The 13334-nt window shown below is 45.8% G+C and overlaps 2 protein-coding genes across 2 annotated transcripts in view; both read left to right on the top strand.

Moving 5' to 3' along the window:
• Positions 1-38: 38 nt before the first annotated feature.
• LOC142970622 (tripartite motif-containing protein 16-like) lies at positions 39-3303 on the top strand. Its single transcript, XM_076110960.1, has one exon. The coding sequence runs from the start codon at positions 891-893 to the stop codon at positions 2574-2576; it is 1686 nt and encodes a 561-aa protein (XP_075967075.1). The 5' UTR covers positions 39-890; the 3' UTR covers positions 2577-3303.
• A 2076-nt stretch (positions 3304-5379) lies between these two features.
• celsr2 (cadherin, EGF LAG seven-pass G-type receptor 2) overlaps positions 5380-13334 on the top strand; it is a 56286-nt gene continuing 48331 nt past the window's right edge. Inside the window, exon 1 of the mRNA XM_076110702.1 lies at positions 5380-8920. Coding sequence (XP_075966817.1) covers positions 5380-8920 — 3541 coding nt within the window. The remainder of the gene's footprint in view (positions 8921-13334) is intronic.

The following is a 13334-nucleotide window of genomic DNA, read 5'->3' as shown; positions in this document are numbered from 1 at the left end:
CCATGTGTCCATTTGGGTCTCTAAATATCCTTTTTGAGCTCCGCCTGGATCTCTTCATGGAAGAAACACTGTAGAATGGTCGTACTTTGTCAAATCTTCTTCAAATTTGAGGCAGTTCACTGATAGTGTAGTTACAGCCGTATACTGTCATTTACCTGCAAAAATACAGCCACAGGCAGTTATTTATACTGAAAGACACTTTTTATTTTAGGCGGACAAAAATCTTCAATTTTTACTGACTTCAAAGGCCCACTGCTCTGTTTCTGTATGACCTACAGGTTTTCTGACACTTCCACAAGGAACCTTAGGGGGTTTTCTTTCTAGAAAGACCTCATTGATCCATATAGTCAGAGTGGTTTAGAAGCTACAGCCATTTTAATTTGGGTATGTCATTTTAGGCGGTTTTGCTCCAAAATAGGGTGGAGTTGGAAAAGGTTAGCAGTAAAAGAAAACTGAACAGAAATAGGCTTTTGATGGCTTCATGTTTGTCTATAACTCTTCCTCTGAGGAGACAAGAAATATTTAACAACTGAAGAAATGAAATGTTTTCAAACGTGGAGCAGGTTTTAACTGAGGCTCTGTTTGTAAATGAGGAAACAAAGTTCACATTCACAGCGCTGCTCCTCTTCCTGGAATGAACCACAGCTTGATAACCACTCCTTCTTCCTCCTGCTCTCAAACACAGCCACCTCCACTCTGTGCACATATTTCCTTGTTCCCTCCCCTTCAGATCTACAGTTTTAAAGATGGGTGTAACCAACATGGTGGTGAAGCGATAGAGCTGACAGGCTCCATTCACTGAACAAACACATGTTGTTCAGATCAGAAGTCAAAGCAGAGTCACTTCTAGTGAAGTGAAACTCAGACAGTTGCTGTTACTGAGAGGTGAAATGGCGCAGAAAGGAGTTCAGCTGGATCGGGAAATCATCTCTTGTTCCATCTGTCTGGATCTACTGAAGGATCCGGTGGCTACTCCCTGTGGACACAGCTACTGCACGAACTGTATTAAAAGCTTCTGGGATGAAGAGGATGTGAAGAAACGCCACAGCTGTCCTCAGTGTAGGCAGACCTTCACACGGAGGCCTGTCCTGCTGAAAAACACCATGTTAGCAGTTTTAGTGGAGGAGCTGAAGAAGACTGGACTCCAAGCTGCTCCTGCTGATCACTGCTACGCTGGACCTGAAGATGTGTCCTGTGATTTCTGCACTGGAAGGAAACGGAAAGCCATCAAGTCCTGTCTCGTCTGTCTGGTCTCTTATTGTGAGAAACACCTCCAGCCTCATTATGAAGCCCCTGTCTTTGAGAAACACAAGCTAGTGGACCCCTCCAAGAAACTCCAGGAGAACATCTGCTCTCGTCACGATGAGGTGATGAAGATGTTCTGCCGTACTGATCAGCAGTGTATCTGTTATCTCTGCTCTGTGGAGGAACACAAAGGCCACGACACAGTCTCAGCTGCAGCAGAAATCACTGAGAGGCAGAGAGAGCTGGAGGTGAGGCGACTAAACATCCAGCAGAGAATCCAGGACAGAGAGAAAGACGTGAAGCTGCTTCAACAGGAGGTGGAGGCCGTCAATCGCTCCGCCGACGAAGTGGTGAAGGACAGCGAGAAGATCTTCACTGAGCTGATCCGTCTCATGGAGAAAAGAAGCTCCGATGTGAAGCAGCAGGTCAGATCCCAGCAGAAAAGTGAAGTGAGTCGAGTCAAAGAGCTTCAGGAGAAGCTGGAGCAGGAGATCTCTGAGCTGAAGAGGAACGACGCTGAGCTGAAGCTGCTCTCACACACAGAGGATCACAACCAGTTTCTACACAACTACCCCTCACTGTCACCACTCAGAGAACCTACAGACTCGTCCGGCATCGATATCCGTCCTCTGAGCTACTTTGAGGACGTGACGGTGGCTGTGTCAGAAGTCAGAGATAAACTACAGGACGTTCTGAGAGAGAAGTGGACAAACGTCTCACTGGCAGTGACTGAAGTGGACGTTTTACTGTCACCTTCAAAAGCAGAGCCCAAGACCAGAGCTGGATTCTTAAGATATTCACGTGAAATCACACTGGATCCAAACACAGCAGACACACTGCTGTTATTATCTGAGGGGAACAGAAAAGCAACATTAATGAGAGAACAACAGTCTTATTCTAGTCACCCAGACAGATTCACTTCATGTTATCAGGTCCTGAGTAGAGAGAGTCTGACTGGACGTTGTTACTGGGAGGTGGAGAAGAGAGGAGGAATGTTTTTTGTAGCAGTCGCATACAAGAATATCAGCAGAACAGGGAGCTCTGATGAATGTAGATTTGGATACAATGACAAATCTTGGATGTTACAATGTGTCAAAAACAGTTTTACATTTTGGTACAACAACATCCAAACTCCCGTCTCTGGTCCTCAGTCCTCCAGAGTAGGAGTGTATCTGGATCACAGAGCAGGTATTCTGTCTTTCTACAGCGTCTCTGAAACCATGACTCTCCTCCACAGAGTCCAGACCACATTCACTCAGCCTCTCTATGCTGGACTCAAGTTTTGTATGTTCGGTTATGACGACACTGCTGAGTTCTGTAAACTCAAATAGTCAGAAGTGATTTAAGGAACAGCAAATTAATTTTTGTGCTTTAATCCTGAAACTCATTTTGTCTCCATCATTGTCGCTTAATTGCTCATTTTTCTTCAGCTGTCAATCAAATATTGTGGGCGGTACTTTGACATCTTCTCATTATTGTTGTGTAAATGTTTGAGTGTCTTCAGGTGGAGCTCCTTCCTGTGTCTGTTTAGCCATGGAGGCTATCACTGCTCATCATGATCTTTGTTGACCTGAACTGATATTTCTCTCCATGAAAATGTAAACTGCTCTGAGGTTTAAATGTTTGATAAATATATGTATTGATGTATTTGTTAGTTGTTGTTTCTCTTCCACTGCATGGCTCTTAAAGAGAGAAATCACCAGAGCTTCTTTTATCAAAGAGATTTAGTTCTCAGCACTCTTTGTAAAGATTTCTTTAAGTGAAATTATGTTTATTTTCTATAACAGATTAAATGTTGTTCTTGTTGTTTTCTTAATCGTTGTACAAAAGAGGTACTATGATGTATTATATAACTAATTATTATAATCATAATCAATAAGTAAATCATTCATTATTCTCTTTTACATAAATGAGATTCTGGTCAAACAAATAGATTATGAGGATGAAGTGAACGTGTTCATGAAATCATTGAACAATAGTCATTGAACAGACTTTACTGATGGGATGTGAACAAACTGAAGGTTTACATGATGAATAAAGTATTTCTTGATTCAAGAATGAAGTCTTTTCTTCTTGTCTTATTTACAGGGTTTCATACAAAGCTGATGGAGAAGATGTGAAACTAATATGAGAGTATAACTGAGTCAGTTTTCCTCCTGAAACACCACAAAGTACAGAGTTCATTTGATTAAACAACCTGTGTCTCCCTGTATAAGTGTGTCAATTATCTCCCGGTGGCTTCAGTTCTCCTATTTATTATGTTTTTTGTGATGTATGTCATGTTATTTCAAACTAATTTGCAACCATAAGAAGCGTGGTCTTTGTTGGTGAAATGTTTCTTATATACAAAGAACAATTACTTGTCGTAAAACTCCAAAAATATGGTAGAGTAAAATCTTTTAGGTGTGTTTTCTAGAAACTACAGGTCTGATGAGGAAAGTGGGAACAGGTGTGTAGGTGGGAGGGGATGTCATGTGACCAGGACTGGCAGGTCTGGGGAGTGAGCAGGGGCTGGAGAGAAGGACAGAGAGCCAGGACAGGCAAAACCACCAACCCACTACAAAGTCTCTGCCCTCCCTCGAACTTCTCAGACAGTTTAAGCCAGGGGTGCCCACACTTTTTCGGCTTGGAGCTACTTTTAAAATGACCAAGTCAAAATGATCTGCCTACATTAAAAATGCTGAATATCTATTTATATATATATATAGATATACACTGAGTATACTTTATATTTACAATACATTTTTGCGTACCTTGCATAACTGCATGAACCCTTATGGCACAATACAAAATCATGGCGCTACAGCTTTAGCTTCTTTAGTAGAAATAAATTGGAAGGCTAACTAATTAGCTCGCGCGGTTGACCGCGCATACGTGGTGACCCGTGTGTTAGAAAATCAAGTGGCAAATGCCACTTGGTAGTGCGGGCATGCGATCTGCCCGCACTACCTCCGCGATCGACGTATTGGGCACCCCTGAGAGACGATGAAAAGCACGAATAAAGACTCAAACTGCGTGACTGCCGTTTGTCCACCAGGTGTCAGTGACGTTCAGCACATCAGCCAAGCTCCAAGTTTCACGGTCTTTATCAAAGATTTCACTTGTCTGTATTCAATCTAAATGCAGTTATATGTTTTATTCCATATGTATCTTACTCTAACAGAGTCGACCTTATAATATTTACAGCTCCCGTTTTTAAAACGGAAAAGTGATCTGAAAACAACAGATGAACTCAAAATAGTAGAAATTCGTGGACTAAGTGTAAATTGTGCTTTTTTCGAAGGTTTCTGAACGCTGGTCATCTGGTGAAAGAACAACCTGCCTCTCATTATGTTGGGTTAAAACGCTACCCACCTACCATTTGAGGAATGTCTGCCAGTTAATGAGTAAACCCTTTGTGAGAGGTGGTGGCTAAAGTATATGTGAACATATTGTTACCGATGAAATAATATTGGTTTGGGGTTGTTATGTGCTACCACAGAGCTATCTCTTGGCCATTCAAAGTGTTGTATTTTCTTAGACTATTAAAAACTTAAATAAAACCAAAATAATTTAAAGATAACACTGGCAGTACATACAGCTGAATTATTCAAACGTGGCAAGCAATAACATATTTACATACAATGATGTCAAGTGAACGATATGAAAGTCTTGTTTTTGTTGTTTTCGGTTCATGATTGAAGCTTTTAGGAAGTTACCATTTATCAGGGTATCAATTGTCAATTCCTTAGACCCCTAAGACCTGTTTCTCTCTCTCTCTTTCTCTCTCGCTCTCCCTCTCTCTCTATCTCTCTCACACACAAACACACACACACACAGGTTTATGATAATGAGGAGCCTTGAGGCGCAGGGGGAGCTGGAGCCATTTTCACCATTCAAGCGGAGTTATTCGGATCGAGTGGAGGTGCTGCTGCTGTTTTTGCTGCCGGCGTGAGTGAGTGAGTGAGAGCCGCTCCGGACAAGGTTACTGCGGGTCTACCTCTTCAAATCAGCCGGAGTGACCGGAGAGAAGTGCGCCCGCTGAGAGCATGGCTCCTCTGCAACAAAGGGAAACTCACAGGCGGAAAGTTTAACGGAATAGGGAGCTGCAGAGATTCCCACTCGGAGACCCGGTAGAACACAAACTGAGGAGCGATGCACTTCGTTAAATGGGATTTGTTGTTGATTTTCTGGTGGTGTAAACTGGTGTCGCTGGCGCGTTGTTACACTGTTCACATCAGTGAGGATGTGGGGCTAAGGACGGTGGTGGCCGGCGCGGAGCGGGGCGCACGGTGCGCTTTGGATCAGGTACTCGCTCCCAAATTCACGGAGCGCTTTCTGGGGACAGACGCAGCGGCGGGCATTGTGTTTGTTTCGGACTCGGTAAAGTGCGCCTCGCTGCGCTCCAACCCCTTCACCGTGTACACCGTGGCTGACTGCACGGACTCCGGCTACAGGCATCTCCTCACCAGCCAGTACGACGTGCATGTTCACGGTAGGAACTGTTCAAACAAGCGAAAAAGAAAACCTCAGTGGGACATGGAGGTGCTCAGTTTGTTGAGCACCCACAGCCACCAACGCACAGAGTGCCACCAAGCAGGCTCTGCTTTATTTGCAGTGGGGGGTCTGCTACCCGGAGCCCCGATCCGCTGCAAAGTCACCAACAGTCGGGACTTTTACTTCTCTGAGGGGGACTTGTTTGTGTCCCAGACGCTGTGCTGGGGGCAGGACACACTCGTGGAGCTGGACCTGCTCTGTGATGTGCTCACAGGAGAGGGACTGAGCGCTAAAGTCAACCCCATCTCTGTCCACTGGCGTGTGGGGCAGGGCCCCTTCAGGCAGGGCCACTTAGGGACGCTGTTGGAAAAGGCAGCTCGGTCTGATTCAGGGATTGTGAGCAGGAGGAGGAGAAGTGTCAACAGCAGCCCTCAGTTTCAACCTCCTATGTACCAAGTGTCTGTGGCAGAGAATAAGCCTGCTGGGACTTCGGTTGTTGTTCTGAAAGCAGTAGATGTGGATGAGGGGGAGGCGGGAAGGCTGGAGTATTTTATAGAAGCTCTCTTTGATAGCCGCTCCAACAATCTCTTTGCTGTGGACCCGGCCAACGGTGCCGTGTTCACAGTAGAGGTGCTGGACCGGGAGACTAAAGACACCCATGTGTTCCGTGTGACCGCAGTCGACCACGGCACGCCCCGTCGCACGGCCATGGCCACCCTCACTATCACAGTCAGAGACACCAATGATCATGACCCCGTGTTTGAGCAGTACGAGTACAAGGAAAGCATCAGGGAGAATCTAGAAATAAGCTATGAGGTGTTAACTGTGAGGGCCACGGATGGGGACGCACCTGTTAATGGTAACATCCTTTACCGCATCATCAACAGCAACGGGTCCAATGATGTGTTTGAGATTGATTCGAGGTCTGGTGTAATCCGCACCAAAGGCCTGGTAGACAGAGAGGAGGTGGAAGCCTATATGCTGCTAGTTGAGGCAAATGACCAAGGACGTGACCCCGGGCCCCGCAGCGCCACAGCTACTGTTAACATTGTGGTTGAGGATGACAACGATAATGCTCCCCAGTTCAGTGAGAAACGCTATGTGGTCCGGGTGCCAGAGGACATGACCCCTAACACAGAGATCCTGCAGGTCACCGCCACAGACCGGGACAGAGGGAGCAACGCCGTCGTTCACTTCAGCATCATGAGCGGAAACACCCGGGGACAGTTTTATATTGATGCTCAGACAGGTAACATAGACCTGGTGAGTCACCTGGATTACGAGGCGAACAAAGAATACACTCTAAGAATCAGGGCTCAGGATGGGGGACGCCCCCCGCTCTCCAACATCAGTGGCCTGGTTACGGTGCAGGTGCTGGATGTCAACGACAACGCCCCCATTTTTGTCAGCACTCCATTCCAGGCCACCGTGCTGGAGAACGTGCCGCTGGGCTACTCCATCATCCACATCCAAGCAGTGGATGCAGACTCTGGCGACAACTCCAGGCTGGAGTATCACCTCACCGAAACCACCCCAAACTTCCCCTTCTCCATCAACAACAGCACGGGGTGGATTGTAGTGGCAGCCGAGCTGGACAGGGAGAGTGTCGATTTTTACAACTTTGGAGTGGAGGCCCGAGATCACGGCTACCCTATCATGTCCTCCTCTGCCAGCATCAGCATGACCATTCTAGACGTCAACGACAACAACCCAGAGTTCACTCAGAAGGCATATTACATGCGGCTTAATGAAGATGCAACCGTGGGGACCAGCGTGGTGACAGTGTCAGCTGTGGACCAGGACATCAACAGTGTGGTGACCTATCAGATATCCAGCGGAAACACCCGCAACAGATTCTCCATCACGAGTCAGAGTGGAGGGGGGCTCATCACGCTGGCGCTGCCTTTAGACTACAAACTAGAACGGCAGTTTGCCCTGACTGTCACTGCGAGTGACGGCACGCGCCTTGACACCGCTAAAGTGTTTGTCAACGTCACTGACGCCAACACACACCGACCTGTGTTTCAGAGCTCACATTACACCGTCAACATCAACGAGGACAGGCCTGTCGGCACCACTGTTGTGTTAATAAGTGCCACGGATGAAGATACAGGCGAGAACGCACGCATCACCTACTACATGGATGACAGCATGCCTCAGTTTGACATCGACTCCGACACGGGAGCTGTCACCACACAGATGGAGCTGGACTATGAGGACCAGGTCTCCTATACGCTAGCCATCACTGCTCGAGATAATGGCATCCCACAGAAGTCCGATACCACCTACCTGGAGATACTGGTGAACGACGTCAACGACAACTCGCCCCGCTTCCTCAGAGACCGCTATGTGGGCTCCGTCATGGAGGATGTGCCGGTGTTCACCAGCGTGGTCCAGGTCTCTGCCACTGATAGAGACTCTGGGCTCAATGGCCGCGTCTTCTACACCTTCCAGGGGGGTGAGGATGGCGAAGGAGATTTCATAATTGAATCCACCTCTGGCATTGTCCGCACACTGCGCAGATTAGACAGAGAGAACGTGCCCGTTTACAGCCTGCAGGCGTTTGCTGTAGATAAAGGTGTTCCTGCTCTGAAAACAGCCGTTAACATCCAAGTAACAATCCTAGATGTGAATGACAACCCCCCTGTGTTTGAGAAAGACGAGTTTGACATCATGGTGGAGGAGAACAGCCCCATAGGCGTTATGGTTGCACATGTATTAGCCACAGATCCAGACGAAGGCAGCAATGCACAGATTATGTACCAGATAGTGGAGGGAAACATCCCAGAGGTGTTCCAGCTGGACATCTTCTCTGGAGAACTGACTGCATTGATAGACCTGGACTATGAGACAATATCTGAGTATATAATTGTGGTCCAGGCCACCTCTGCGCCTCTGGTCAGCCGCGCCACAGTCCACATCAAACTTGTCGACAAGAACGACAACGTTCCCATGCTGAAAAACTTCCAGATCATCTTCAACAACTACGTGACGGACAAATCGAGCAGCTTCCCCACTGGAGTGATCGGACGCATCCCCGCACACGACCCCGACGTCTCGGACCAGCTCCACTACAGCTTCGAGGTGGGAAACGAGCTGAACTTGGTCCTCCTGAACCAAAGCACGGGAGAGATCCAGCTGAGCCCGGCCCTGGATAACAACCGGCCCCTGGAGGCCTCCATGAGGATCTCAGTGTCAGGTGAGACTGTTAGATAACTCTTTGTTATTGCTCCACCCAGTGACAGGAGAAGGTGTGTTCCTACTGTATTCCCATTAACATGTCCTGTCTCTTCATTTACATTTCCGCTTCACTTTACCGGATAATGGAAGTGATTGCGACTTAACTATGTCTTTCTTGGCTTCAGTGTTCCCGATTGATTTCCCTATTATAGAAATATTCATGAAGGAGGATTAATTTTCACTGCAGGATATTTGTAAGCCACTCCACATTCCCCCCCCCCCCCCCCCCCCCCGTCCAAAAAATCACTCAGAGCACCAAGTCACAAAGATATATTTAAGCATTCAAAGCCTGTTAGGTAAATAGTTTCATTTGGTGAGTGTTTGTGTGTGTGGGGGTGGGGGGGTCTCTGTAATTTTTTGGACTTCTCATTGAGGAGCTTTCTTGTTTACACAAGCCTAATTTAGCTCCGTCTATTGAATAGATTTAAATAGCTGTCTGAGCACGTCTTTATCTTGTGGCATCCACACTACAGTGGGCAGACTGATGTGCCTAATTGCCCATCATAGCTCCTCAATGAGAGGTCCAAAAAATTACAGAGACCCCCCCCCCCCCCCCCCCCCCACACACACACACACACACACACACATACTGTGAAAGACCTAATTCAATTATGTTCTATTTCTATCACTTGCTTTGAGTCAAAATGAATAGTTGATGTTCTTTAAGTGTTGTATTGTTTGGCTGGCTTGTTTTGTTCTTGTGCTAATCTGACAGAGAGAGCATTTTTATAGCTCTCAGGGTTCCCGGCTCAAATGTGTTTGAGGCTGAGGATTCTGGTCTGACGGTGTATTTAGAGATAACAAGAGTTGGTTACGATTTAAATCACCGTTTGGTCCACTGTTTTGGGTGATGAAGATCCAGAACAGTTGCTGGTGTTGTCTCTCCCAACCTGCATGTCTTAAACCGCCTGCGTTCCTTGAACCTTTTAATTTGACATGCCAGCACAAATTACAGAGTTTTATTTGCCCTAAAAATGTGACTGAACTTGAATTACACCCACTGAGAGAGTGGGTGTGTTGTTTTAACCCTCCGTTGGAGATTATTTGACGCAGTGTGAACCGCTGTAAATCTGCCTTCTCTTTGACCTTGGCACAGTCTGAGAGAGAGGGAAATGGAACCAGGGGACATTATTAAGAGGTCGGTTTAAGATGAAATCTGATAAGAAAGGTGAGGATTAAGGCTGGTAGGAAGCTTTCACTGAAAGAGTGGAAATGTTTTCGTATTGGTTGATGACTTGACACTGAGTAGCAGATACTGTATGGATTGAGTGAGTAGTCGTTTTAATGGATTGGAGCTGAGCTTTGCCTCTCTGGAGAACAATAGTAGGCTGTCGATTCAGGGGCTACAGCTCATACCAGGCCGTGGTTGGGGGCAACAGCTGTGACTCCACCAAGGACCAATTAGAGGCCGTGTCTCCTCAGCGCGTCCAGCACCTGCTGGGGTTTATGTGTCAGCACCTCTGCAGGAGACAGAAGGAGATGGAGGGAGGCAGGAGGACAGAGGGGGAAGGGGGTGAAGTTGCAGTTGAGTAAACTGGAAGCATGTTGGAGAATACAGTTGTACTGTAACGGAGCAGGAAAGCCTGTAGACGGGCTGTTGGAGGAGGAGATGGGGTAGGAAGATGAGCTCCTCCAATAGATGCTGCTGACCCCAATTTTCAAAGGCTTCTCCCTCCAGGGACCTCCCAAGTCTTCCTATTATCTGTCTCTTCATGCTGCCGTTTAAGAGGCCCCTTATGATGGACGGTATTTGATGGGCTCTTTTGAATGTTGTTTGACTGTGATTAACATCGTTTCTGAGCACTGCTCTTCAGACTGAAATGGATGCAACGGTTCAAATGTAACTACACTTTGCTTCAAGTTTAAAGAGTGTCCTATGCAGTAGCTTTGGGAAGGTAACCTTTAAATAATCCACAGGTCAGGAGGATCTTCTTAAAGTTGTATTCGGTATACTATAATTCATTACATTACCTCAAATCCTTGACGTACAGTAATTCGTTTTCAGATAATATTAGATCTTAAAACCAATCAATTAATCCAATGCACTGACAAAAAAAAGAAGACAAATGTAGCCACAAACTCAATAGGGTTTCGGTAAAAATCCAGTCGGCTATCTCTGGCTGTCACAGGACTGTAATAAGCCCGTTTGAACCGCCTACCTACCCGATTGCACTCTGGCCGTGCACTCATTGCGTCATATTTAAAGCAGCACAGCGTGAGTCAAATTTACTGCATTGATTACAATAAAAATTACAAGAACCACTGGGAATTGATCTTTGCAACAAAGCCTGTTAATACATATGAAAATCCCTTTTTTATGTTAAAGGTTTTTTTTATCTATAAATTGACTAATCCTCTAACACAGAATATTGCAATTCAGATTGGCACTATAGTCATTTAACACCATAAGCAGGCACTTAAAAACACATCTGACAATCACATAACCCCGGACATCCTGCTAATTTATTGTGCACTGGCTGTGTGCAATGCATACATTAATGATTATAACTACTTAATGACGTTAAGGAGTCCGATTTCCAGCAGTAGTGTGCCGGCGTTGGGCCTGTCTCCTTTCTAAATGCGAGGAAGGAGAACGATAAACTCATATTCAAGTAATGTGTGAATTAGTTTGTGTTGTACTGAAACTGATTCCAGATTTTAGGGATCTGTTGAATTCTAGCTCGCATTTCTCCCATGTTGACAACAAAACTGCCATATGTGATGATAATATTCATCGTTTGTCACTTCTGTATTATGAAGAGAATTGTGGTCACACTGCAGAATTGAGAGGCTGGTTGTCGTCTGAGGGATTAGATTTGCTGCATCTGTATCCTGGGATCTGTCGGACCAGTGTTGACATACTCAGGGGCTGATCTACTGCTCCCAGGCAAGCGTGAGCCTGCATAAATAGGTGTTTGCATTTGATGGCAAAGAATTTTTTCCCCTGCTTTCCTTTCATCCTTAAAGCCTTGTTAATTTCCATATAGAAACTATTGCTAATCCTTCATTATCCTTCATTTTGAACATGTTGTGCTTTTTAATTTAAATTTGAGGTCGATTTGTTTTGTCGTTATTATGTTGATGTGTCAATTCCTGTTTGCATTATACAGTGACTGTAGGAGTGACGCACCTCCTGTTTGGCAAATATAAAATATATACATCATTATTACTGTCATGAGGACACTTTGTCCTTGTTTTAATCAAATTCTGAATCCAAGCCAATACCGTGCCCTGCATGCTTACTTTGCAAACACCAATGCAGAGATATAGCAGACAAACACGCCTCCAGAACTAATGATGGCAGTTTGATTCAGCTCACATCACACTGCAGGTTGTACAGACGCTCAAATTACATGGTGGACAGCAGATATTTTCTGGCTCTGGTCACTGTGGGGACGGGAGAGAGACCCTTCTGAGTTTCAAATGTACGTCTAAGTTGTCTGTGGATGCTCCAAGGTTAAACTGCGTCGTTGTCAAACTCGCCTGAGCCAAACTTGTTGGCATTCAGCCCAACTAACTGGAGCAAACAATGAATACGATTATCAAGTTGTCGGTTTCTCAAAGATTACTTGCTGATTTCAGAACTTGTTTAAAATATTTAGATTCTCAGTTTTTCCCCAATCAGATACAGGATAGACGCAAGTATTCTATGTGGTTGAATGTGTTTTTATATTTTCTTAGACCCCCTTTGCCCCCTGCCCTTTGCCATCCTCGCATAAGATTATGCTGCAAGACTGGAATTTTAATGGAGGAGACTCTGCTCCATTACATATTGTATAAGTAAGACATTCACAGCCAGCGTAATTTCATTATAATCTATTACACCTTTAGGCCGTCTGTGGAGGGACTTTCTCAGGGGTTTGTCTTCTGTAACACTAGCCCATCAAGCTGCACAAATCTGGTGTGTGTGTGTGTGTGTGTGTGTGTGTGTGTGTGTGTGTGTGGCTTCCAACAGCTGGACCTCTCTGATTGCTTCTCTCCTCGCCATCATGTTATTATTTCACTCAAGCGGAGCGCACCTTTGATTTCTGCGTTCTTAATGGGTGATGAATTTCTGTTAGCCTCATGGTTGATTCACAGGATTCAGAGTCACAGCTTGCAAACGCTCGCCCGTGTTTAGTGCGACTGGAGTCATCGGTAATGCGCTCTTTTCATTCTTCGTGAGCCTCCCAGGACGGCGTTAGTCACACTTGCAGGCTTGCTTGGAATGTTTGTAGCACTGTTTCTCTTCTCTTTCCTCCCTTTAACATCACCTATCACCTTGATCCTGTTTCTCTTTCCCCCTTTTTGTCTGCCTGTCACCATTCCCCATTTTTCTCCTATATCTACCCGGGTCTATAGCTCTCACCCCTGCAACCTCCATGGTTCCCTCC

The sequence above is a fragment of the Anarhichas minor genome, unplaced genomic scaffold (assembly GCF_050575085.1).
Source record: "Anarhichas minor isolate MPS153535 unplaced genomic scaffold, ASM5057508v1 ptg000043l, whole genome shotgun sequence".
Lineage (NCBI taxonomy): Eukaryota > Metazoa > Chordata > Actinopteri > Perciformes > Anarhichadidae > Anarhichas > Anarhichas minor.
Note: the sequence above shows the minus strand (reverse complement) of the source record. Positions and strands in the feature narration are given on the sequence as shown.